This window comes from Acartia tonsa, chromosome 6, assembly GCF_053477335.1.
Source record: "Acartia tonsa isolate MP-2025a chromosome 6, ASM5347733v1, whole genome shotgun sequence".
Classification (NCBI taxonomy): domain Eukaryota; kingdom Metazoa; phylum Arthropoda; class Copepoda; order Calanoida; family Acartiidae; genus Acartia; species Acartia tonsa.
Window position 1 is genome coordinate 26,833,962 of NC_137265.1, and position 26,867 is coordinate 26,860,828.

The 26,867-nt window shown below is 31.6% G+C and overlaps 2 protein-coding genes across 2 annotated transcripts in view; one reads left to right on the top strand and one right to left on the bottom strand.

Moving 5' to 3' along the window:
- The window catches only part of Cpsf160 (cleavage and polyadenylation specificity factor subunit 1), an 89,507-nt gene that overhangs the window by 27,075 nt on the left and 35,565 nt on the right, over positions 1-26,867 (top strand). The window contains exons 11-27 of the mRNA XM_080164137.1: positions 17-124; positions 566-753; positions 1,284-1,436; positions 11,814-11,893; positions 12,445-12,541; positions 12,814-12,879; positions 13,304-13,375; positions 13,586-13,655; positions 14,493-14,573; positions 18,628-18,753; positions 19,062-19,114; positions 19,330-19,428; positions 19,919-19,966; positions 20,047-20,091; positions 20,234-20,361; positions 20,437-20,551; positions 20,825-20,902. Of these exons, the coding sequence (XP_080020263.1) occupies positions 17-124; positions 566-753; positions 1,284-1,436; positions 11,814-11,893; positions 12,445-12,541; positions 12,814-12,879; positions 13,304-13,375; positions 13,586-13,655; positions 14,493-14,573; positions 18,628-18,753; positions 19,062-19,114; positions 19,330-19,428; positions 19,919-19,966; positions 20,047-20,091; positions 20,234-20,361; positions 20,437-20,551; positions 20,825-20,902 (1,607 nt within the window). The remainder of the gene's footprint in view (positions 1-16; positions 125-565; positions 754-1,283; positions 1,437-11,813; positions 11,894-12,444; positions 12,542-12,813; positions 12,880-13,303; positions 13,376-13,585; positions 13,656-14,492; positions 14,574-18,627; positions 18,754-19,061; positions 19,115-19,329; positions 19,429-19,918; positions 19,967-20,046; positions 20,092-20,233; positions 20,362-20,436; positions 20,552-20,824; positions 20,903-26,867) is intronic.
- LOC145322266 (uncharacterized) lies at positions 2,774-9,969 on the bottom strand. The gene is made up of 10 exons (XM_080164140.1): positions 9,869-9,969; positions 9,677-9,760; positions 8,832-8,922; positions 8,506-8,572; positions 8,063-8,155; positions 7,302-7,532; positions 6,523-6,891; positions 3,975-4,124; positions 3,379-3,556; positions 2,774-3,080 (listed from the first exon to the last, which is right to left on the bottom strand). The coding sequence occupies exons 1-10, from the start codon at positions 9,930-9,932 to the stop codon at positions 2,899-2,901; spliced, it is 1,509 nt and encodes a 502-aa protein (XP_080020266.1). The 5' UTR covers positions 9,933-9,969; the 3' UTR covers positions 2,774-2,898.

Genomic DNA, 26,867 nt, shown 5'->3' on the forward strand with positions numbered 1-26,867 from the left:
GTTTACTTAATCGTAGGTGTAACAACTGATATTTTAATTCGACCTTTGGAGGGAGTAAAGCTAAGCTTGGATTGTGCTGTGGCAGAGTTTCTTTCTCCAGATCAGCTTGTTATATCATTAAAAGGTATTTGACATTATAATTAAGTTTATAACATTTGTTATCTTTATAAATCATCGTTGATCCCGATATTTAAATCTCTTTAAATGGTTTGTCATTTAAATATTATTTTTTTTTTAATGTTTAACATTTAAATTTTTTACTAAAACACGTTTCTATTCACGTGTCTAGTTTGTTGGTCTGTTTTTTAGCAATTAGATCGTCGCTAAAAGGAAAATGTGTCAATAAAGGAACCTTTTCATTGTTGTTTAATGACAAAAATCTAAATTAATGTGACATGATCTGCTTAATTTTCATAATCACAGCTTGCTTCACCTTTAAAAGTGAGTTACATATATTTCCAAAAATTAAAATATTTTTTGAAGTAAAGTCAAACAAACTTCCAAAATTATTTTATTCCAAAGCGAAAAAGATGATTGTAGTCCTAAAAATATAAAATGATTTTAGGAGGTGAGTTGTATGTATTAACTCTATTGGTTGATGCAATGCGATCAGTGAAAGGATTTCATGTGGACAAAGCTGCAGCCAGTGTTCTAACAACTTGTTTGTCAACACTAGGGAATGGATATCTATTCCTTGGTAGTAGATTGGGCAACTCTTTGCTTCTCAAATATACTAGCAGAGAAGCTGGCCAGGTTTGTTTCTTTTCACATTTTAAATATGAATCTTTAGAAAATAGATATTTGATTAGTTAAAAAAACTTTGGTGCTTTTTTGACGAGTAATTCAAATACAATAAGCTGACATGCAATTATTTAGACAAAATAAGATTGTTGATTACAGTGCGTAAAGAGAAAAGTATATAGATTGTGAACAGTGTACTGAGAATTCGGACTTTTTCATATTTAAAGCCAGATGAACTTTATATAGTTATAAAAAAGCTGCAGTAGGGACTAAATACGTAAATATTTTTGTAAAAAAACTATTCAACTTTTGTAACAACATTTAAGCAATAGTTCAAATTGAAATGTTTTTCAAGCATATTTGTAATGGAATTTTTTTTTGGTTTGAAGCTATTATAATAAAATGTATGTGTTTAATGTTTATCTATAAATTTGGAAATTGTCAGCCCTGCCTTCGGTCCCTATGAGATATCAATCAGTTTACTTCAGATCAATTTTTCATTTAAAGTCATAATTTTTCATATAATATCTTTTTGTGTTTAGATTGGGGGCTCACGTAAACCTCAGGAACCTGCACAGAAAAGGAAGCGTTTAGATACTCATGGTGATTGGCTTGATGCCGAGTCGGAGGAACTTGAAGTTTATGGGTCAACAGTTGAAACTGTTCATCATAAAATATCAACCTTTTCATTCGAGGTAGGAAATATTATCTTTGTTTAAAATGAATATATTTTATGTGAAATATTAGATGAGAGTTATGTGGGAGTGTGTGACGTAAATGCTGCTGCTCTCTTTCGAGGCTCTTCAACTTTTCAATTAATTAATTCTTATGAAATGGTATATTTTATATTTGAGAGTTTTGGAGAACTCTTAAATTGATTAAATAGAAATGTTATGCGATCTAAATTAGACATTTTAAAGTTTTTTTATTATTTAATAATCTTTAATATACACAGAATATCTGGTAAATCGTAATCCATAAAGAATATCAAACGTCTGAAACTTTTCGTCGTTTGTTTGAAGAACTTCGATATCTTCAACACTAAAAAAAAATAAGTTTGATAAACATTTGAAGTACTTTTTATTATTTGTAATTGATTACCTGTCAAACGCTAACTTGTGTAGAATAATGCCATCTTGAAGTCTAGCATGTGGTATTGTCAACCCCTGCTATCAATTTTTTAAATAAAATGATAACTTATGTATTACTTACTAATATGTGTTTCAACAAGATTAGCTCACAAAAACTGTTAAAAAAGAAGATAAGTTTTTAATATAAAGGGGAAGGTAGAGTTAAAGTGTGAGTAAGCTTCCAATGAAAAGCGATTATTAAGTCTAACTGTTATTAAACATGCGTTTAATTTTACTATGAGTTTTGTCAATATTAAGAACAAGTAGACTTAATAATCGCTTTTGACTGGAAGCTTACTCACACTTTTACGGATTTTTAACATAACCTACCTCCCCCCTTTCTAAATTTCTGGGCTGTTTAAAAGAAAACTTTTTAGAGTATTAACAAGACTGCAAACGGTTAAGATAAAATACAACTTGAAAACTATTTACAACCAACACTATAATAAACAAAAGAATATGATCCTTAAAGCTGCTTTTAAAATATAATGCGTTTCCCCCCTAAAAATTAGAACAAAAATAACATTCATAAAATCAAAGCTCAGAAATGAAAGGACAAACGAACATTAACTCGTGTAGATTGGCAGAACTGAATAAGGAGAATATCAATGCATAAGTCAATAAAAATTGTAAGTAAATTTGTTGCAAAACTGCTTAAATACTGACATTTTTAGGACTTGATTATAGAGATGCTTCGCTTACAACATTGTACCTTGTTGTAATAGGAAATAGAGTTCCAAAAATCAGATGAATAGCATAATTTTAGCTTACTAAATTTACTGTCAAAAAAGTAAAAATCAGCTTGTTTTAAATGGACGTACGGACTTTCTGGTAAATATTATAGAGTTGCTTAGCTTTCTAAGTCGTGCCTAACTGTTATAGAAATGCAAAGTTTGAAATCGATAGTATAATTATAACCGTTTTAAATTAACGAAAAGTGCCAACCGTTACGGATGTATGCCTTCGACCGACCCTAATTATAGAAAAGCTTCGCTTTTATTAATCTTTATCTTCATCAAAATTCTGTTTATATTTGCAACAAAATCTTAAGTCCAAATATCTTTATTTCAAATACTTTTCTAAATTTACTTGCCTCAGATCTTGATTTTTTAAACATATTAATTGTTTGGTCTTGTAAGACATTTATAATTGATTCTTTTCTAGCATCTACTTCAAATGCAGTTGCAAGTCGCCATTTCGAATCTAGTCCTATGGTTAAATGATGATTAACATAATAGCTTGGTATTTATAAACTTGGATAACATAAGATTAACATAATAGCTTGGTATTTATAAACTTGGATAACATAAAAATAAATTTCTCTTATTTAATTTTGCCATTAAGTTTGGGGAGTGGCCGGAGTAATTTGATATATTTCCATAATTTTGGAGGTTTTATGGTACCCCAAAATTTGCTTGAGTAAGTATACCTTCCCAACCCCCGCTAAAATAAGAGATAGTAGTAAAAAAATAATATTCTTGACATTTTATCATACATAAATTTTTACCTGAATACGTATTATCGTCTAGATAAGCTTTGTGCTTCTCATTCCAAATTCTTGGAACAACAATCATTTTGCGGGAAATTTGTTTCATGGTTATATAGGCATGTAGAATTGATACTAACCCAGAGAATATTGATACAATCATGATAATGGAAACCAATGAATTGTTTGTCTCCCAACTCTAAATTAAAGTAAATAATGTACAATTTTAAGCTTATAACTATAAATAAGTAATAATTCCCAAAACTCTTCAATTTAGCACATATTTTAAGATAGTTCTAAGAAGTTGGCGATAAGATTTTTTAGAATATTTCATTTAAAAAAACCAGTATACAAACAAAATCTGATTATGATTGTAATTTTCTAAAAATTTTTGTTTAACATTTCAAAAAACTTGTTTTAATTTAAAACTCATTTTAAAAGGTTTAAAATATTTTTTTTATTTTTTCTTGAAGAATAAAAGAAATGGCACTAATTTAGAAGGTGATATATGAAAATTTCTAATAAACATCGCTGATTTGCGTGTGCAATTATTAAAAAATATTGAAGAAAGTATACATTTAAGTTAAAGGACTGAAGAAATATATAAATTTACTTACCGAACATATTCTATTTATTGTTGAATTTTGCATACAACTGATAACGGGAATCTTTTTTTCTTGTACTGGTTCTGGTAAAGAAAGCAGAACAGATGCACTCACCAAAACAATTAGTATTGACGACACCTCTGTAAACAATCTATATTTTGCCTTAAAAAATAATAAAAAGTAGGTATACACACTACTATTACATGTTATACATATTAAAAATAACCCTCCGGTTTTTTTATCTCACTTTCTGTGTTTAAAAAATTAAGAGCCCAAACTGCGTGACTTTAAGTTTGGGTATGAAACATAACAGGATGCCATCAAACCTGGCAGGGTCATCCAGGTAAAAAGCAAAAATATTTTTTGACTTAAACAAAGCATTTTTAAAAAACAAAATACTAAAATATCCTCTAGTAGTACATTCTCATATGAAATACAGGTGTTCAAGTCAATTTCACGTTCCAGGCATGATCCTGCAGGTCCAGGTCTCCAGAAATCTTTACGGGCTCCTGTGGCCGCAATTTTTGACTTAGAGATTTCAAATTTTAACTTAAGCTTTTCTTATATGTGTACATAACGTATTAAAATTTCATAAAGATCCGCCGTCGTTTTCCCGCCGACAGCGGCGGCTGGCAGCTGCCAAGTACAGCTGCGAACGCTGAAATTTATGTTTTGATATTCCTATTATAAAATTTACTTAAAGATAAACATTTTCTGTAAAAAAATTGTTCTTCTAGCTTCAAAAATAAGAAAATTACAGCCGTTTGTGACTTTTGACACAGGGATATAGAGATTGAATAATAGACAATTTATTCAATTTTAGAGTTCTATATCGATTCTTTTATTTAGATAAAAAGAAAAAGTTAATTGTTTAATGAAAAATATTTAAAATTACCTAAACCTGTAGGTGTCTTTTTCTGTGAATAGTAAGTAATTGATCATTAAACGTTTGGCTTTTAATTTTAAATCCATTTACCTATCCCTATATCCCAACTTTTGATCCTACAAATTAGGCTAATAGTAATAAACAAACTTGATTCGTTTTTTTATACTTGAAAACTTGGCATTTTGTTTGTATTTCTTACTATGTACATACAAACTCTATTTTAACCAAAGTAAGCAGGGTGGGCATACAAAAAACCCACCCAAAAAAACCCACCCAGGGTTTTTTTAAAAACCCATTGAAAAAAAACCCAAGGTTTTTTGGGTTTTTGAAAAAACATTGAAATTTCACGTTAAAATTTACAAATTAAACCTCTATTTACTCAAAGACTAGGATCTAATAACATTTTAAAGCAAATTTTACCTAAAAAACGTAAAAAAATATGAAGTAAGGGGGGAGGGGGGGTTAATGCAACCATCTCGTAATCAATGATTAAATGGCACTTAGAATTCGAATTTTGATCTGAAATTTTGCATGAATAATCCTTGGTAAGTCTATTTTCCCTAAATCGAACAAAATGTTGGAAAAGTAATGGCTAACAGCTGGCAGCTCAGATGTTTTGCCATTTTTCGGCTATCTTAAGAGCAAATTAGTCACAAAACATATCTACACATAATACTTTTTGTCGCTCAAAAACCTTATCAAACGGTTCTAGCTGGTTGCTTTAGGTACTAGAAATTTTAAAAATGGTTATTGCTATCATTTAACATGAATTAAACCAAAATATGTTTTAAAAGTTGATTCCTACGTAATTAATGATGAATTTGCCCTCAAAATAGGCAAAAAACGGCTAAACGGCTGAGCCGCCAGTCGTTACTTTTTCCAACTTTTTGTTCGATTTAGGGAAAATAGACCTACCAAGGATTACTCATGAAAAATTTCTGATCGAAATTCGAATTCTAAGTGCTATTTAATCATTGATTACGAGATGGTTGCATTAACCCCCCCCCCCTTATAAAAATGATGCTCTACTTATTGTTCAAATGTTTATGAAATTACTTTCATTCAAAACTTAATTTCAGAAAATGCTTTGCTACTAAATTGATGAATATATAAATTGTGTAAATTACATAATCATAATTGATTTTTAAACTAAAACATAATAATTTATGAAAGGAAATAGTTACAGTGGCGTGCAGAGGGTTTTATTAAGGGGATGTAAAAAGGGGAATACCTTAATAATTTCTGGGAGGGGGGGGGGGTGTTGAATTGACAGCTTAGGAATAGAGGAGGAGGTTCCATGTTTTGAAGCTTTTAACCTCCCCTCCCCCTTAATAGAATATTTTGTGCACCGTTGCTAATAATGGTTTATAATTGATCGAAATACCAGTTTTTTTTTCATTATCTATCTTGTCTATTGTGAAATCTTGCTTACCTTTTACCTACAACAACATAAACATTAATATTTCATCAATGTATCAAATGTATTTGACTCCTAAATGAAAAAACCCAATAAAACCCGAAAAAACCCAATAAAACCCAGGGTTTTACGGGTTTTTATGGGTTGGGTTGGGCTTTTTTAAAAAACCCTGGGTTTTTCCCCACCCTGAAAGTAAGGGCCACAATTTGCGTGATTACAAAAATTCCATTATGAATTATAATATATGAAATAATAACCTGGACTGGTTTCAATACTTGACAATATTTTCTTGAAGCGGATGCTTGTACCATAGATAAACTTGTAGACAGTATAGAATCCGGCATCTTTAGTTTTGATAGTTTGTATCCAATTGCAGTGTTGAAAACAAATAGTACAGCCAATGATATGAGAGCATAGGCTTCTAGATAGGTATAAATTATACCTAAGCTTATAATTTTGCCTAATTGTTGAAGTACAGTGGATGGTAAATTGTAAATTATAGTTTTTGGTGTTGGCATGTAAAGAAAAGTGGGATATCCCACTTTTTTCCTTGAAATTCGTTGATCTTTTTTGTCTATTACTGGTAGCCTGTTAGTTGTTCCGGGTGTTGTTGCACCATATTCAACCTAAAATTTTCTTTTCTTTGTAGTTAATAAAGAACAATATATATTACCAAAAATAGTTATATAAAGGGGGAAGTCGGGTGTGACACTTTTTGAAACTAAAAGTCAAAAGAATTAATTGAGACAAACATATTTCTTTTTATAAAAATTGAAATAAGTGTCTAGTGAAAATTTTACCTCTTTAAAGCGACTGGTGTGCCACATTTCAATGCTGGAACTCTTTGTTAAAGTTAAGTTCCTTTGACTTTTAGTTTCAAGAGTAACACCCGCGGGCCGCCCACTCACTTTCAATTTATTATTTTTATGATTACACAGATTTCTTTCATTGATTTCTTGTCAATTGTAACATTAACATTTTATAATAAAGATATTCAACTAAAGAAAAAGAATTTGATGGTATTGGAATAAATTACCTGTAAGGCACTTGAAACTACTTGTACAACTCTCTCTATTAATGTCCCACGAGCATTTTTCTCAACGTAAGGTTTGTACCAAATAATTGGAGAACTTTCTCTAACTATAAGCATGTAAGCAGAACCAGAATACAGTAAAGAAATAATGCTTATAACCAAGAATGTTATTTCCAAACACACTGCATTGCTTGGTAATGAAAATCTTGTCCAATCAGTAAAAAGTGCAGCACCCTTAAAGCAGTTAAATACTACATGATTAAGTTAACAGTTACATCAAAAGGATTTTTATCTTAACTCGCTTTACAATTTTTAACATCATAATAAAGGGGGGAGGCGGATGTGCCACTTTTTGAAACCAAAAGTAAAACGCGCATGATCTCAGCCCATAAAAGAGTTACAGCTCTAAAATTCGGCACAGCAGTTGCGTTTGTGGAGAACAATATGGAACTGTGAAAAATGGCGGTGGAACCACCGCACCCGCCGAAATTTTTTTTTGCCTTTTATCGCCAAATTAGACAGTTCTCAATCATCTGAGATAAACTTTTTTTTCTCATAAAAATTTCGCTTATATTTTCACGGTTCCGCCGCCGTTTCTTCACAGTTCCATATTGTTCTCCACTAAAGAAACTGCTGTCTCGAATTTTAGAGCTGTTACTCTTTTATGGGCTGAAATCATGCGCGTTTTACTTTTGGTTACAAAAAGTAACACATCCGCCTCCCCCATTTTAATGAGAATTTTCATGTCTCTTGTAAGTTGTTACCTGTAAAGTAATTTGAAATGGTAATGTTCCAAGTACTATTCTTATTAAATAATGCAGCAGTCCATCTAATTCGGGACTTCCAGGCCCTAACCCCTAGATAAAGTTGTATGTACTTGTTAGCATTTTTTTGGAAGGTAGGGGGGGGGGGGGGGGTAGTTACTCATAAGCAGTTAAGCTTTTAATTGCTAATTTCATACTCAAGCTTTTTTAGGTATGAAATTAAAAGTTTAAAGAAAGACTATTTAGGCCGTGCTTCTTAGGAATTGAACCTACTGATTCTGTGTTTTTTAGCTATTTTGCTTGCAGGTGGGAAACACCTTTCTTCTTGTTGCAAAAATATTTTTTACTTCTTAAACATGCAGTTTATTAGTTAAGGGGGGCGAAGCTGTATAAAATATAGTCTACAAATAAGGAACCTAATAGATTATATTTTTCATTATTACCTTTCTTGAAAATAGAAGATAAAGATAAAGGAGATAGAATGGATACAATAATGTTAGAAGTCCTGCTCTAAAAATAAAATGAAAATTATTATTGGTTATAGATGCTTTGCTTTTAACATTATAACCGCTAGAAAAAATACAGATTTTTATCCTTCTTGGGTAAGGGTACTCAACCATCCAAAGATTTGCTTCATTGCCCCGAACCCCTCCCCTCCTTAAAAAATCGCTAGTTTCAAAAAGATTATTAAAAAAATTTCTTAATATGTACTTTTTTGTGTTGTCCTGTTAGCCCCCCTCACCCTATTTCTACAAAAATTAATGCTTACCTAAATACTGACTCAAACTTTGGCTTTGAATTTGTTTCTGTTGCTAAATCCACAGCTGCTAACAGTAGGTTCAGAAAAATCCATAAACCAACTAAAGCAAATAAGAGAAATTATCAATTATATGTGTACAGTTGCATATAATATTATAATTAAATAAAAATATATAAAACAAAGACAAATATTCTATAACAGCGTTACAACAACTAGCGAACAATATTTTAGATTTAAAAAATGTATATACACTAAACTGCAATTCATTTTGAATTTTTTGGTGTGAAGTGTATAAAATTCACCTTATATAAATTTAAAAACTAATGGCATACTAAAACATGGGGCCTAAAAAATTGAGGAACTAAACACCCCCCCCCCCCCCCCTTTTTTTTCATACTTTCGTGTTACTCTCTTTTCAAAAGGTGAATAAGGCAAAAGTGTTTTAAATGACTGATTATTAACCTATAGTCTTATACTCATATATTTGAGAAAAAAAACTATAATAAGAAACTCAAAATCAGAATAATTGATGACACACAGAGCACTTAAAATCAGATTATACCAACAACGAAATTAATTTTTTAAATTACGAAGCCTGTACGTGATTTCATCAGATGTTGGAGGGCAACAATTAGAAAAATTGACTTTTTTGCTACTACTGCCCCCAATACTTAGTCTTAAATTATGAAAAATTTACACCCCTGGCAACAAAGTGCGAATTGATAAACTAAGATAATATGGAGTTTATGACTGCACTATTCCTGCTTAAAACTGTAGTCCTGCATGCGTAAGTTTAATGACCGTTTGACAGACATACCTAAACTACAGAGAATCTAAGCTTCTATTTTTTTTACCTGTAATGTAAGCTTTAATAGGAGTTTCAAGCATTTGCATAGAAAACACAGCAAGGTATAGCGCCTGTGTTGCTATATACAGACCTTAAATCAATACAAGTAGTGATATTTATAACATAGATTTTAATGAAAAACTAAAATAAATGCCAAAAATGAAATGAATCCTAAAAAAATAAAGAAATAGAAAATTACTTATGTGAGGCACCGTGTATCTGTGCTTGTTCGTCCATGAAAATAAAACAGATTTTTCTGTCATAATAAATACCAATTTTCTGTAATTAGCGTCACCTTTTTCAATTCTTTTTGTTCATTAAATTTTAAATATATTTTGTAAACATTTAAAACAATGGTGGTTTTTTAGAAAGGTGTGACTAAATTCTTCGAATGATCAATTATAACATAAATTAAGTAATAATATACGCAACTCTCTACAATATGGTGAGACTATAATTGATAAACATAAGAATGTACATTTTGAAACATCCAGACGGCCTATAACAAAAATATAGCTCACTAAAAACAGAGCATACAAGACTTATTTTTTATTATTGTCTAAAATTTTTGAAATAAGAAGACATTGTAAAGCGGTTTTTTAGATGGACATTTTTTAACAGATTTTCTCGTATTCATTCGAATCCGGTGGATAGGAACCGGTTCTCATCCATACGAAAAAACTATGTCTAGCATCGTATTATATCCAGCTTTCTACGAATATAGAAATGTACAATCATAAGATTAAAACCAGTTTTTTTAGCCGGTGCCTTCGGCACCCCGGGGCTAAAAAACAAGTTTTAATCTCATAATTGTACTTTTTATATCCGCGGAAAGCCGTTTATAATACGATGCGAGAAATAACAATTCTATGGTTAAAAAATTTATGCTTATTTCAACTGAATACTTTAATGTTTATTGGAAGATAAATTAATTTTTAGCTGTCTTAGAAGTTTCTAAATATACTAAAAAAACATTAGGTTGCCCTTACTTGTCTATGCCGCTATTTTTTTATTAAATTGGGAAATATAATATTCCAGCAAACTTTTCATGTTGAAAGAATTTTCTCACTTAAATTTGATTTGCTGACATAGATAAAAAGTTCTCACACACACACATATACATATATATTAACATGTGAATCTATAATATTTATTCTTTATTTGTAACCATGCGTATTCGTCGAACTTCTAAGTTTGACTAAAATGAAAACCACCCAAGCATTTAAAAAACACAAAACAATAGATGATTTTCATGTAACATAAATAATATTATTTTCTGTTAAACTTTACAGGGTGAATTTATTTGATCGTCTAGCATAATAAAACTTAATTTAATGATATTTTGTTTAATATCTAAACACAAAATTAGATTTAATAGTTGATATTTTATGATGGCCGTTTCAGCCTTTTTGCAAGAACTACTATTTTATTTTTAAGTTATGAAATCGCGTCTTTTTTCTCCCTTTTTCACCCTTTCTTAAAGGATTCAAAATGCATGGACATATATTTTTTTAACTCTTATTTTATACATCTTAATTGGAACTGATGATCTATTTTTATAGTGAAACATATGTATTCCAAATTCAATAACAAGTTTAAAAAAAACCTGTGTTTATATATAATAATCCTCTTATCAATAGACAGAAATCCATTTGATTACTTTAGTAAATAGGATTCTCTAAAGAAGAACTACAAATTTTAATTAGAAAATACATATTTTTGTAACCTTTAATTTCTTACTTTTTACAAATTTTGAAACGAAGAAAGTGGCATTAATTTGATTGATTTGTTTGTTTGTTGACTGAAAATACAATCAATGGCTGTATATGTATATTGTATATGAATATCTATGTCGATTAATTTTGTAAACACATTATTGATAAATAAATTGACACAAGTACATTGAGTCTGTGTCTGTCTGTATGATTTACTTCTACAGTTTCTTAAATTTTTAATTGTAAATTTACTTACCATTTTTCATATGGCAGCCTCTTTCCTGGCCTTTTCCTAATAGTTATGATACACCTTAATGGTACATTCCAATGAGCATGCGTCAACGCATTTCAATTCGTTAAAAGAATTACATAATTTTTATTTCTATTTCTCTCTATACTGTGACAATATATCTTACTTTTTGACCTTAGGTTTGTGATAACCTGTTGAATATCGGACCATGTGGGTATGTTAGTATGGGAGAACCAGCTTTTCTTTCAGATGAATTCAGGTTAGTAATTTGTTTAAAGCAAAAACAGGAAGCTTTTTTAGGTTAAGCCTAGCTAAGTTGAGAGGACCCGATATTAGTAACACATCTACTCTATAAACAGGATCACTGACTCCTGCCTTCACTTTGACTATCTGACTTTGTTAATTGGTTAAATCTGTTTTTATGCGAAACCACAGTTGAAATATCAAAATCCACACATCCAGCCACAGACTGATACATACAGACAATACGCTGCAATTATTGGTTTACAGTGTATAAACTAATTTTTTATTTCACTTTAAAAAAGGCAAAAAGCATTAAAAAGTATAAAGGTTAGTTTGTATGAAATTTTACCCAGTTTGGCCATTTTTCAGAATTTTTAATTTAGAAGTTATTTGAGGTTTGTAAATCTACATGAAAGAACAATGATCTTTTTTTCACGGCATTATTTTTCTGTAGTTTTTAATTATACTTGAAAATTTTCTTTATATTTGTAAGATTTTTGTTGCTCTCTTTTCCTTGAAATATTTTATTTATAGGTACTTTTGATTAAAATATTTTGTATATTATAGTACAAACAGTCCAGATCCTGACATAGAATTAGTTTCAACAGCTGGACATGGCAAAAATGGAGCACTGTGTGTTCTACAAAGAACTGTCAGGCCTCAGGTTACAAAATACATAAAATCTTTTTTTTAATAGTTCATAAATAATTGGGTATTTATTATGCAGCAATGTTAGGAGAGGAGGTTTATCCACTTATTCGTATAAAACATTTTAAAGTTTAAGGCAAATTTTGTTTTGCTTTAATTCTATATTAAGTTACATAAAAATTATCAGTAAAAATTTTAGCAGCTTTTCAATAGCTACTTAATAACAAGATACCACGAGATGGACACATTTTAAAATGACTGAGAATTTCACCAATAATTTCAAAATAGGTTGTGACAGCTTTTGAGTTGCCTGGATGTATTGATATGTGGACTCTAATGGGACCTGATGCTAAAGTAAATTAATAATATATAACTAGCTTCATTTACTCTCTAGTAAACTCAACACGAAATGTTTTTACATAAATAGAAGTTATGTAACTCTTCTCTTTTTAGTCAGATAGATGAAAGGAAATTCTAAAGTTAAGTTTTACATTATAAAACATAATACAAACAAATATGTATAGGTACAACATAAGTATTTCAAAAGTTTGTAGAAAGGTATTTTTCTGAAATATTTTATAAGGAAATCAACAAGGACGATTTGTTCGAGTTCCTTTGTGTTTTAGTTTCAGATAATTGAATACAATATTATAGTGTTAAATCTTATCTGTTAGACCATTTTGCTCGCGGTTTACGTATATATATTTCATTGTGCACCGCCCCCCCCCCTTCCCCAACACACACTTTTTTTCATGTATCTAAAGCTTTTTTCATTTAGGGAAGTAGTGCAGAGCACGCATTTCTTCTTCTTTCGAGGAAAGAGTCATCTATGTTGCTGCAAACAGGACAGGTATAATATTATTGATTAATAATAAATTAGTCTAAAGCTAAATATCTCGGAAATTGCTGGTAAGAATTGGTTGTACTTGTCAGCGAAGCTTGTAGTGGTTTTAGTCTATTTTCTTGACTTTCCCCACCCTCCCCTAGAGGTTAGGGCCAAAGCAACTACTAAAATATATTTAAATAGACTTTGTATTTTATTATGATATTTGATTTGCAGGAAATTAATGAACTAGATTCGTCAGGATTTTGTACAACAGAGTCAACAATTTTTGCATCTAACATCGGAGGTATTTTATTTAATCAAAACATGGATGACAACATCCATAAAAGCGAAGCTCTGAAACGATAGGACACACGGACATTAACACTTAAATAGTGTCAGAACTGAATAATCAGAATATAAATGAAGAAGAGTCAAAGCAAAATTGTGAGTAAATTTGTTGAAAAACTTCTTGATACAGGATAATGTTTATGGGCATACTTACATTTTTAGGACTTGATTATAGAGTTGCTTTGCTTATAATATTGTTTTTGTTGTCCCATGAATCAGTATACAAAAAATCAGAACATTCGGATAATTAGATCACATAAAAAAATTTTGATGAAAAAGTAAAAAATCAACATGTTTAAAATGGACGTACTGACATTCTGGTAATGATTAAAGAGTTGCTACGCTTTCTAAATCACACCTAACTACTACAGGAATCACCATGCAAAGTTTGAAATCGATAGGACAATTCTAACATGCCAAAATTAACGAAAAAAGCTATCTGTCTCAGACGTACGGACGGACGTACGGACCGACCCTAATTATAGAAAAGCTTCGCTTTGAAAAATTATTAACTTTATAATAATTTGGTCATAAGAATAAGGGAAGTTTCTCTGTATGAAAATCTACAATGAAACGCCGAATCAGAATTTTGGAGAGTAAAAATTTTATATTGCAAATTTTTAACTAGGGGCAATTTTTACTTGGAGTGAAGGTTACTCCCACGAATTAATTGAAAACCTTTCAGAAACCTAAAAAAACAACACTGTTATGGAGAGCCATTTTGGTTCAACGAGATCTTTCTGTACAGACAGACTCACTGACACTCATCCTCTAATATAAGAATATGTTTTAGGAAACAGCCATATAATTCAAGTTCTAAGCAAAAGCATACTTGTACTAAAGGAAAGCAATCTCGTCCAAACTGTGCCTGTAGGTAAGTGCTTGGATTTCAGCTACTATAAAAAGGAAAGTTTATTTTTTATGATTGATATTACAAAGGGAGACATTTTTTGCGTGGATTAAATGGGGTTATAACATGGTATGTGTAAAACTGCGGCTTAACCACCGCTCCCGACGAAAACCGTCTATTTTTTTTTGCTATTTTCTCGCAAAATTAAATAAATTAAAATAAAAAAAAAATAAAAGTGTCAAGAGGCAATGAAGGGTCAACTTAATTAGAAAATAATATTTTGTCTTAAATAAAAAAGGGTATATCCCACCAAAAATCAGCGGGATATACCTTTCTTCCTGGATAATCCGATATTAATCAGGGATGGAGGGGATATTGAGCTGTTAATTTCACTAGTCCCCAAAGTTTTATATTATTCAATATTGTTTTCTTATTTGTTATCAACTTTTGGAAATTTTCTTGAATTTGATTGGCTGGTACATTAAGTTCAGTGTTCAAACGTTTTAACGACTGATTGTAATCTACAAAAGGGGTAATTTAGTGCATTATCATTGGGGATTATTCCTTTAGATCCCTTAATATTATTTACTTTATATGCCTTTTTCAATAAAAAAATAACTGCTTCCTCGTCATTTGTCTCATGGGAATTCCAGGACAGTAGTCTTCAAAAGTTTTTCCTTTTTTCATTTTTGCGTGTGTCCGTCATACTATAGGATGTTACAGGGACAATACCGGACAGTCATAAAAGGAGGATGTGCACAATTCCCATTTGGGCAGGGGGGGAGGGGGTTTACTCGAGAATTCTTAGAGCTAGAGGGAGCTAATTTTGGATTTAAGCTTCTATAGGGCCAAAGTTACTTTTAAAATTATCGTCGACCCCCCACCCCCCCCCCCATTTTTTTTTTAGGGGGGGGGGGGCGGGTGGATTATACTATAGGGTGTTTCTAAGAAACGACTTGAGATAAATGGAGCAAACCTTGGGATAACACTTTTTTAGGCCTATATTTGATTTTAGAATTATCGTTGACCACCCACCCACCCCCAAACCCCTAATTTAGGGGGGGGGGCGGGTGGATTATACTATATGGTGTTTCTAAGAAACGACTTGAGATAAATGGAGCAAACCTTGGGATAACACTTTGGTAGGCCTATATTTGATGTTAGAATTATTGTTGACCACCCACCCACCCCCAAACCCCTAATTTAGGGGGGGGGGCGGGGGGATTATACTAAAGGGTGTTTCTCAGAAACTACTTGAGATAAATGGAGCAAACCTTAGAATAAAACTTTTGTTGGCCTGTATTTGATTTTTGATATTATCGCTAACCACCCACCCACCCCCAAACCCCTAATTTAGGGGGGGGGGGGAGTGGATTATACTATTGGATGTTTCTCAGAAACGACTGGAGATAAATGGAGCAAACTTTAGGATAAAACTTTTGCAGGCCTATATTTAATTTTAAAATTATCGTTCACCACCCACCCACCCCCAAACCCCTAATTCAGGGGGGGGGGGCGGTTGGATTATACTTTTGGGTGTTTCTCAGAAAACCCCATAAAACTAAAAATTGGAGTTCTAAGCTTATATTAAACATATCAAAGAATCGTTATTTCTCGCATAATATTATAAACGGCTTTCCATGGATATAGAATGTACAATTATGAGATTAAAACTTGTTTTTTTAGCCCCGAGGCATTGGCTAAAAAAACTGGTTTTAATTCTATGATTGCACATTTTTATATTCGTAGAAAGCTGGATATAATATAATGCTAGACATAGTTTTTTCGTATGGATGAGAACTGGTTCCTATCCACCAGATTCGAATAAATACGAGAAAACTTTTTAAAAAGAACTGAACTAGGTAACCTTAACAGATTTGGTTGTAATGAAATGTGTAATGGTAACTTAGTTCAGTTATTTTTTATAAGTTTTCTTTAAAAAAAAAGGTTTATATCTTTCAAAATAAGCTGAAAACTCCTATTTTTAGTGTTGGGGACTTATGCTCCACAAGCCCCTAGAAGGAAAGACCCAAAATAAAATGTGTGATTGTAACTTAGTTCAGTTATTCTTAAAAAGTTTTCTTTTAAAAAATCAGTTTTATATCTTTCAAAATAAGCTCAGAACTCCTATTTTTTGTGTAGAGGACTTTTGCTCCACAAGCCCCTAGAAGGAAAGACCTAAAATAAAATGTGTGATTGTAACTTAGTTCAGTTATTCTTAAAAAGTTTTCTTTTAAAAAATCAGGTTGATATCTTTACAAATAAGCTTATAGCTCCTAATTTTTAATTTTAGTTTTGGGGGGGGGGGTCTTTTGCTTCATATGCCCCTAGAAGGAAAGACCCTAAATAAAATGTGTAATGGTTATTTCGTTGGTTATTTTTAAAAAGTTTTCTTTTAAAAAAATCATGCTGTTATCTTTAAAAATAAGCTCACAACTGCTATTTTTAGTTTTGGGGGGTCTTTTGCTCCACAAGCCCCTAGAAGGAAAGTCCCAAAATAATATGTGTACCTAGTGGTTACTTAGTTCAGTTTTTTTAAAGAGTTTACTGTAAAAAAAAATCAGGTTGATATCTTTAAATAGAGGCCAGTTTCCTCTCCCACTGCATACTATTATATTCGTCGTCAATAAAGGGTTAAAGTGAACCCTGTTTTTATGTGAAAATGTAATTAATTTTATAAACAAGTTTTTACCGGCATAAAGATAAAAGTTTACATTCATTTAGTTAAGCAGGCGACAGGGAGTGTTTGTGAACAATCTGTAGTTAAATGTTATTAAGTGTAAATAAAATCACTATGACCCAAATTAACGATTTTTTAAATAGTGAATATTACATAGTATTTTTATTTCTAGAATTTTAAATAAATAATTTTGTATTTTTTTATTATCTAGGTAAGTTTAATTCCAATTAGAAGTATTTATGGTTAATCCTAAGGTTTGCTCCATGTATCTCTAGTGGTTTCTGAGTATAAAAAGTATTAGCAACCAGGTCCACCCCCAAAAACTTGGTCTTTTGGGGTTGGTGAAGGGACAGATATTTATAAAATTAAATATAGTTCTACAAAAGTTTAATCATAAGGTAAACTCCATTTTTCTCAATTGGTTACTGAGAAACACCCTATAATATAATCCACAAAATCCCTAAATATAGGGCCACAAAAGTTTTATCCTTAGATTTGCTCAATTTATCTCAAATGGTTACTGAGAAGCACCCTATAATATATTATAATCTACCTGCCCCTCCCCCCTAAGTTTAGGGGGTTTGGGTGGGTGGTCAATGATATTTCTAAAAGCAACTGTAGGCCTACAAAAGTTTTAACTTAAGGTTTGCTCCATTTATCTAAAGTGGTTACTGAGAAACACCCTATAGTATAATCCACCTGCTCCCCCCTAAATTAGGGGTTTGGGGGTGAGCAGGTGGTCGAAAATAGTTCTAAAAGCAAATATAGGCCTCCAAAAGTATTATCATAAGGTTTGCTCCATTTATCTCAAGTGGTTTCTTAGAAACACCATATAGTATAATCCACCCCCCCCCCCTTCCCTAAATTAGGGGTTTGGGGGTGGATGGGTGGTCAATGATAATTCTAAAATCAAATATAGGCCTACAAAAGTGTTATCCCAAGGTTTGCTCCATTTATCTCAAGTATTTCTGAGAAACACCCTATAGTATAATCCACCCGAACCCCCCCCCCCCCTAAATTAGGGGTTTGGGGGTGGGTGGGTGGTCAACGATAATTCTAAAATCAAATATAGGCCTACAAAAGTGTTATCCCAAGGTTTGCTCCATTTATCTCAAGTTGTTTCTTAGAAACACCCTATAGTATAATCCACCCGCCCCCCCCCAAAAAAATTTTTTTTTTTTTTTTGGGGGGGGGGTTGGGGGGTCGGCGATAATTTTAAAAGTAACTTTGTCCCTATAGTAGCTTAAATCCAAAATTAGCTCCCTCTAGCTCTAAGGGTTCTCGAGTAAACCCCACCCCCTTCCCAAATGGGAATTGTGCACATCCTCCTTTAACTTACACAAAAAAAAACCGCATAATAGTTAATGGCAAAATATTTATATTTTATTTATGTTATAGAATTTGGTTCCCCCTTGGCTGATGTAACCTGTATTGACCCGTATGTTTCGGTGCTGACAGAAGATGGCCAAGCTGGAATATACATCTTTAAAGATGGAAAGCTGACAATGACAAAAACAAGAATAGGTTTGTCTTATTAATTTTTCCATGCAATAACCTTAAGGTCCCTAGCAATCTCACAATTTCCCCCTCCCTTTTTTGGACTCATTGCATTATAAAGTGGTGGGTTTTTGTGAAGTTTTTCGTATCTGTAGTTTACCCTTCTAGTTTATGTTATGTAAATTAAGTTAACGCCACGCAGGGGCTAGGAAAAGAAAATAAAAAACTATTGAGATCGTAAAAATTAATGTTTCCATCTGTTGTTTTTTCCTGACCAGAAACTGCATTTAATTTCAAAAAGGCATAAGTTTTTATGGAAATTGATATTGTTTTAGGTGAAGTTCCTGGAAGAGTTAAAAGTCCATTTGTAGCAATATCCTTATATAAGGTCAGAACACTAAAAAGTCCAAGCTTTTTTAGAATTATGGTCTTCTGTATGTCTGTTCGTCCATGCGCAATGTTTAGCTCTTTTTAACTTATGTTTTTTTTAGATTAAAAAGATGTTGATGTGATTTAACCATAAAATGATTTACTTAATTCTCCTTAAATTAAAACGTTAATTGTGTTCAATATTACATAATATATTTTAAAAATCTCAATTAGGATCGGTCAGGCTTACTAACAACAGAATCCAAAAACATTTCAAAGAAGAAAAGTTCATCTGCTTCAAGTTCTCAAAATCAAAAAGTGAAGAAAGCAGAGGTATATTTTATTAAGAAGACATATCTTAGTCATGTCATTTGATTAAAATTAAAAATATATGTTGTTTAAACTCGTCTCATGAAGCAACAATAAGTTTATATTTTGCGATACTCGCTTAGTTATGAAAATAATTTAACAAGACCTTATTTAGCGCAAGCTAAGCTACATATATGTATTGTATACATAAGCTAATAGTTCTATTACAGTCTAGTGTCCTTCAGTTGTCTTCCTTTTTTACCACTGGACATATGATTGACAAATTGATAATTTACTCTGTCCGTTGGTCAATCCATGATATTTTTGTGGTTCGTTACTTATGGATTTTGTCATCCTTGTTTAAAGTCTTAAAACACAAAACCCTCGAGTTCTTAGCAACTGGCCCCTTTTTGTTAGGGGGGGGGGGGTCAAAAGTTTTTATAAATTTAATAGTTTCCTGTCGTACTATTTGGGTTCTATGGCGTTTGTGAAAATGAATCTTATCATTTTTTAGGATTTAGATGATGAAGATGAACTTTTGTATGGAAGCAGCGAAGCTCAGGTCTAATACTTCAAACTATTAATTTGGCTTTACTTTCTGTACATCTCAAAATATAATAATTTCATTTTAAACTGTTCTAGATTGGAATGTTTATATCTGAAAAAGAAAATGGTTCATCAAAAGAGGTATTTTTAACAATAAGTAAAAAGCTATATCGTATAAACATAAATAAACTAAATTTTTATACAATATATAAATTTTTCAACTATAAAATAATTTTAATACATAGAGTAATCAACTCAGTATGCCTATTATATTTAAAATTAGGTGGAGGTTGAAAAAGAACCTGAATCATGGGAAAGATATTTTGACCCAATAAAAAAGACATATTGGCTGGTAACTTTAAGACAAAATGGAAATCTGGAGTTATACAGTGTTCCAGATTTTACACTTAGGTAATTTTGATTATTATTTTTTTCCAAAGTTTTATTATTTTTAATTTTGTTTGTATTAATTTTTGTATAATCTAGATTTGTGAGTCAGAATTTTCAGCTGTTACAAGACATTTTACTGGACAACATGTCGACACGTGTACCAGTACAATCCTCAGATCCTTCTTTCAAGTTCATAGAATCTCTTCCAAAAGTAAAATATTTTGAACATTAAACTGTTTATATTGATGAGGAAACCTAGTACATTCAATAACAATAAAAACCTGCTTTCACTGCTGAAGGGTCTATGTGTCAAAGTAGTAGAATGAGTTTGTTTTTCTACATGAAATTTGCGTAGTTTCTTATCGGATTTTGATTTTTTATGTAAAATCATCAGAAAATAATTTTCAGTCATTGTTATTATTCTAAATTGGCTGGAAAATATATTTTTATGTTATCATTTTTAAACTGCTTTCTTTTTCTTTAGGTTACCGAGTTACGTCTTTTTGGCCTTGGAAGTAAGGGGAGAAGGCCAATTTTAATGGCTAGACTTGCAGACCATGAAGTAAGTAAATTACTTTTATTCATCAAAAAAAAGGATGTGCGTACGGACTTCTCCCATCAATTTTATTTCCTATCTTTACAACCCCATCAACTTTAAAATTAGAAAAGAATGTGTCTTAACTTTTTTGCTTTTTATTTAAAATAGCTAGCCGGTGTTTTTAGTATGTAGTAGATATAAAATTGTCCATAGAATTTAGAAATGCAATCGGTTTTTTTAAGACCTCTTATTTTTGAAGTAGTTTAAGTTTTTTTTAAAATTAAGTAAGGTACTACAACGCAACAAAAAAAAAGAAGAAAAATGCCATTATGAACAAAAATAGTAAGGTCTTTAATTTGAAACCTTACTTTTTAAATTCTGTTATATAATTATTGAAAAAATCGATTTTTTGAATCTCGATCAAAACTTTGAGCTTAAATATATCCTTACACAGACATAAAAAATATGTGTTTATATATACCTTTAGAATGAGAAAAATAATACAAATTCATTCTAAGCAAAATTGAAAAAGTTTAACAAAATTATAATAAAAAATATAAGTTTATTTTAAGTATTGTAAGGGCCAATCACAAATCACCAAAAGTTGACAAATCAGGAAGCTTTATATTAAAAGTTAACCAATAGAATTTAGACAAAAATGAGAATGTTTATACAATATTTACAATAGATACTACCGTAAAATAACAATACTTACATAACATGTAAAGAATAAAAAAATATTAACAAATATGCTTCAGTCTGTTTATAAACTTCAAAACAATGCAGTTAAAAATACATTATTGTTTCTTGTGTTTAAAAAATGTCTGTTACATTGCATTGTACATTTATTTAGGTTTTGTTCAAGTTAACCCTTTAAAGTCAAAATTATGTTTGGCTGGTTTGTTTATGATTGGCTATTACAATTCTTAAAATAAACTTATATTTTTTATTATAGTTTTTAATCTTTTCAATTTTGCTTAGAATGGATTTGTAATATTTTTCTCATGTTAATGGTATATATAAACACATATTTATTGTGTCTGTGTAAGGATATATTTAAGTTCAAAGTTTTGATTAGATCAAGATTAAAAAAAACGATTTTTTCAATAAGGGTTGTTTTTAATGCAACCATCTCGTAATCAGTGAGCAAATGGCGTTTAGAATTCGAATTTCCATCTGAAATTTTGCATGAGTAATCCTTGGTAGGTCTATTTTCCCTAAATCGAACAAAAAGTTGAAAAAGTAACGCCTGTCGGCTCAGCCGTTTTGCCATTTTTTTTTATATCTATATTGCAAATTAGTCACGAAACCTATCTCCACTTAATACTCTTTTCCACTCCAAAACGCTATCAAACGGTTCTAGACGGTAGCTGTTGGTACTAAAAGTTTTAAAAATGGTTATTGCTATCATTTGACATTATTAATTAAACCAAAAATATGTTTTAAAGTGATCGCGAATTTAATTTTTCAAAATGCATTTTTGTCTACCTTTTCGTATTTTTAAAGTAATTTTCAAAGTATAATGCCTTAAAAGTTCAACTAAGTTAGAAAAAAATCAGTTTAAAATGCAAAGAGTATTTCCACATGAAAATAATGTTAAAATCTGTGCAAGAATTAAATTATGAAATAATAAGCTATTTCTTTGCTCACAGATAAAAACAAAAAAAACAATACTTAGGAAATATTTTTATAATACATCTCAAGTAATATTTGTCTTCGAACTTTCTTTAAAATGTAATGAAAAAGTTTGGTTTATTTTATAAAATTATTGACCGAATTTCGGTATGCTTGAGCTGGTATAAAGACAATAGAAAAAGTGTTTAAATCTATAGAAAGAATGATATTTAAGAATTAAAGAGGGGGGGAAGTTTTGACACATTTGCGTAAACAGGGAGTATAGGCTTTATCTTTGGACTGAGAGGATAGGTTATTAGGGATAAAATCATTCTTATATGATGAATTTTCCCAAGTTTTAAGATTTTTTGGATAGGCCTCCAGGTTCCGGAGCTCCAGGCCTCCAGGTCCTCTCTGTACAGGTAAAAATTAAAAAAATAATTTTTTTTTTGAAGAGTTAGAAAGTCAACCTATGAAACAAAATATGCATATTTTTGAATGTTATTCACATATTTGAAGAAAAAAACGCATATTTTGTTTCATAAGTTGACTTATAACTCTTCAAATTTTTTTTTTTTTTTCATTTTTACCTGTACAGAGAGGACCTGGAGGCCTGGAGCTCCGGAACCTGGAGGCCTATCCAAAAAATCTTAAAACTTGGGAAAATTCATCATATAAGAATGATTTTATCCCTAATAACCTATACTCTCAGTCCAAAGATAAAGTCTATACTCCCTGTTTACGCAAATGTGTCAAAACTTCCCCCCCCCCTTGTTTAAAAAGTAAAAATGTATTATATTTGCTATATACTTCAGCAAAAAATTCAATCATTTTATTAAAGTTTTTCCATAAAAACAAACATTATTTTTTTTGTTCCAATGAAAAGTTATTGTAATTTGTCACACACACCCACACAGACACACACACACACATACCTTACCTATCTTGCCACACACACGCACACACACACTATCGTAGTATAACACACACACACACACTTAACGCACCACCCACGAACCCACTTGCTACATAAATAACCAGGGAATTAGAGGCATAAGACAATGGCCAATAAATTAATGGATATTTTCAATGAAAATATACACAAAATTACCCATTTTGTAAACAATATTCGGTGGTTTAAACATTTGGACACTCAAAGTAATAAACCAACCAATTAAAATTCTATGAAAGTCCCCAAAGTTAATTAGCCAACTAACAAAATGTCATTAACTTTGGGAACTAATGTAATAAAAAGCCAAATATCCATTTCCTCCCTGCATACAATTACGTACAGAAGGGTTGTACAGAAGGGTAGTTTTAAATGAAAAGATTTAACAATATCCTAATTTATAAAGTTGTAAGCTTTTTTTATCTGTAGAGAAGGGACCGCTGAAACGATATGGTTCACTTTTACAGTGAAGCTTCTTATAGTTTTTGGGAAAGGTTTTACGCTATTTTATTTTTATTAAAAAAGTCGTTTGTTGGTTTTAAGCTATTTTTCTGCCCTTTTATAGAAAGATATAAATTTATATTTGGTTTCTTTTTATACATTAAATAATATTTAACAACTAACCCCCCAGGTAAAAATCTGAATGTGTGAGAAAGAAAAACAGAGAGAGAGAATAATAAAAACTTTGGTTCATGGAAAGGATACAAATACAACAAAACCTGCAAACTTGTTTCCTCTCCATGACCTAAAACTTATAAATTATTTTGTGTTTTAAAGCTTATTTTGAATATCTACTATAAGTAGCCCTCTTTCTGTTTAAGTTAATGAATTATATTTAAGTAATACACACATCCTAAATATAAATTGTTAAAATAATGTAACAGGATGTCTGTATGTTTGTTTGTTCTAAAGGATCTTGCTAACAGCTGAACCAGTATGGTTCTCCTTTACAGGGTAGCTCGTCATAAGTTCTTGAAATGTTTATAACTATTTTGGAGGAGAATACCACCACCCTCCAAAACGATTTATACATTATACATTAAAAATTTTAATTTTTAAAATTTAAATTTTTTATGGAAGTTTGAAGCTTTTTTAGCAAGTAGTAATTATTGAGATAGGATGAGGATGCTATGTTACAATCGACAAATATAAATCAGCTGACCTTATATCCATATTTGGTAATATCTTTTTGATTATCCGTAAAAATCGTTTAATCTCCCCGTAAAAAGAAATTATAAACCTTTTTGGTTAGTTTGATATGTATGTAACAAAAGAATTTATTCTACTCTAAATTTGCAAGTAAACCTTAACAAAAAGATTGTTATTTGTCGATTTTGATAGGTTTTAAGATATGTATAATAAAACACAAAATACATCAATGTTTTCAAGGGAATAAATTCGTTTTTTTAAAGTTTGATTTCTTTTAAAATGGGAAGTAATTAAGACTTAATTCTCAAAATAGTACTCTTAAAAAACATTAATCAGTGACATATATCAACTTTTTCCCAGCTTCGTGAACACTTTAAAAAGTTGATTCCTATGTAAGGGGGGGGTTTTTAATGCAACCATCTCGTAATCAGTGATTAAATGGCACTTAGAATTCGAATTTTGATCTGAAATTTTGCATGAATAATCCTTGGTAGGTCTATTTTCCCTAAATCGAACAAAAAGTTGGAAAAGTAGCGGCTGGCGGCTGGCAGCTCAGCCGTTTAGCCGTTTTTTGCCTATTTTCAGGGCAAATTCATCATTAATTACGTAGGAATCAACTTTTAAAAACTTATTTTTGGTTTAATTCATGGTAAATGATAGCAATAACCATTTTTAAAATTTCTAGTACCAGCTGCTAAACGGCTAGAACCGGCTGAAAACGGCTGGAAGCTGCCAAGAGTATGAAGGGTAGATATGGCTTGTGACGTGTCTATGGGTAGGTTTTTATGGCTGCTGAGCTCAAAAATACTTTCAAAAATAGTGGCGGCTCATCCATATGGCAGCTGGGTAACAGCTGCAGCTCAGCTGGGAGCGGCCAAGAGTAGAATGAGTATATAGGGCTTGTGACGTGTCTAGGGGTAGGTTTTTAAGGGTGCTATGCTTAAAAATACTACCAAAAATAGTGGGGGCCCATCCATATGGCAGCTGGGTAACAGCTGCAGGTCAGCTGGGAGCGGCCAAGAGTAGAATGAGTAGATAGGGCATGTGATGTGTCTAGAGGTAGGTTTTTATGCTACCTAAAAACTTATTTTTGGTTTAATTCATGGTAAATGATAGCAATAAACATTTTTAAAATTTCTAGTACCAGCTGCTAAACAGCTAGAACCGGCTGAAAACGGCTGGGAGCTGTTAAGAGTATGAAGGGTAGATATGGCTTGTGACGTGTCTAGGGGTAGGTTTTTATGGCTGCTGAGCTCAAAAATACTTCAAAAAATAGTGGCGGCTCATCCATATGGCAGCTGGGTAACAGCTGCAGCTCAGCTGGGAGCGGACAAGAGTAGAATCAGTACATAGGGCTTGTGGCATGTCTAGGGTTAGGTTTTTACAGGTGCTGAGCTCAAAAATGCTACATAAAATAGTTGTTGCCCATCCATATGGCAGCTGGGTAACAGCGGCAGTTCAGCTGGGAGACCATGAGTAAAATGAGTACATAGGGCTTGTGACGTGTCTATAGGTAGGTTTTTATGGGTGCTGAGCTCAAAAATGCTACCTAAAATAGTGGCGGCTCATCCATATGGCAGCTGGGTAACAGCTGCAACTCAGCTGGGAGCAGCCAAGAGTAGAATGAGTAGATAGGGCTTGTGACGTGTCTAGGGGTAGTTTTTTACAGGTGCTGAGCTCAAAAATGCTACCTAAAATAGTTGTGGCCCATCCATATGGCAGCTGGGTAACAGCGGCAGTTCAGCTGGGAGACCATGAGTAAAATGAGTACATAGGGCTTGTGACGTGTCTATAGGTAGGTTTTTATGGGTGCTGAGCTCAAAAATGCTACCTAAAATAGTGGCGGCTCATCCATATGGCAGCTGGGTAACAGCTGCAACTCAGCTGGGAGCGGCCAAGAGTAGAATGAGTAGATAGGGCTTGTGACGTGTATAGGGGTAGTTTTTATGAATGCTGAGCTCAAAATTACTACCAAAAATAGTGGTGGTCCATCCATATTGCAGCTTGGTGGTAACAGCTGGGACCAGCCAAGAGTAAAATGAGTACTTAGGGCTTGTGACGTGTGAAGAATATCAAAAAATATACCTATTATTTCAGTAAAATTAAACTTCTCCTAATTAACGTTATAACTTTATTTCATGGACATATTACTAGTAACACTTTTTTAATTCTGAATACAGTTATCAACAGTCAAAAGTATATGTTGTAGATATAGCATGTGACATTTCTAGGGGTAGGTTTTTAACTTTTTATGAGGGTGTTGAGCTCTAAAATACT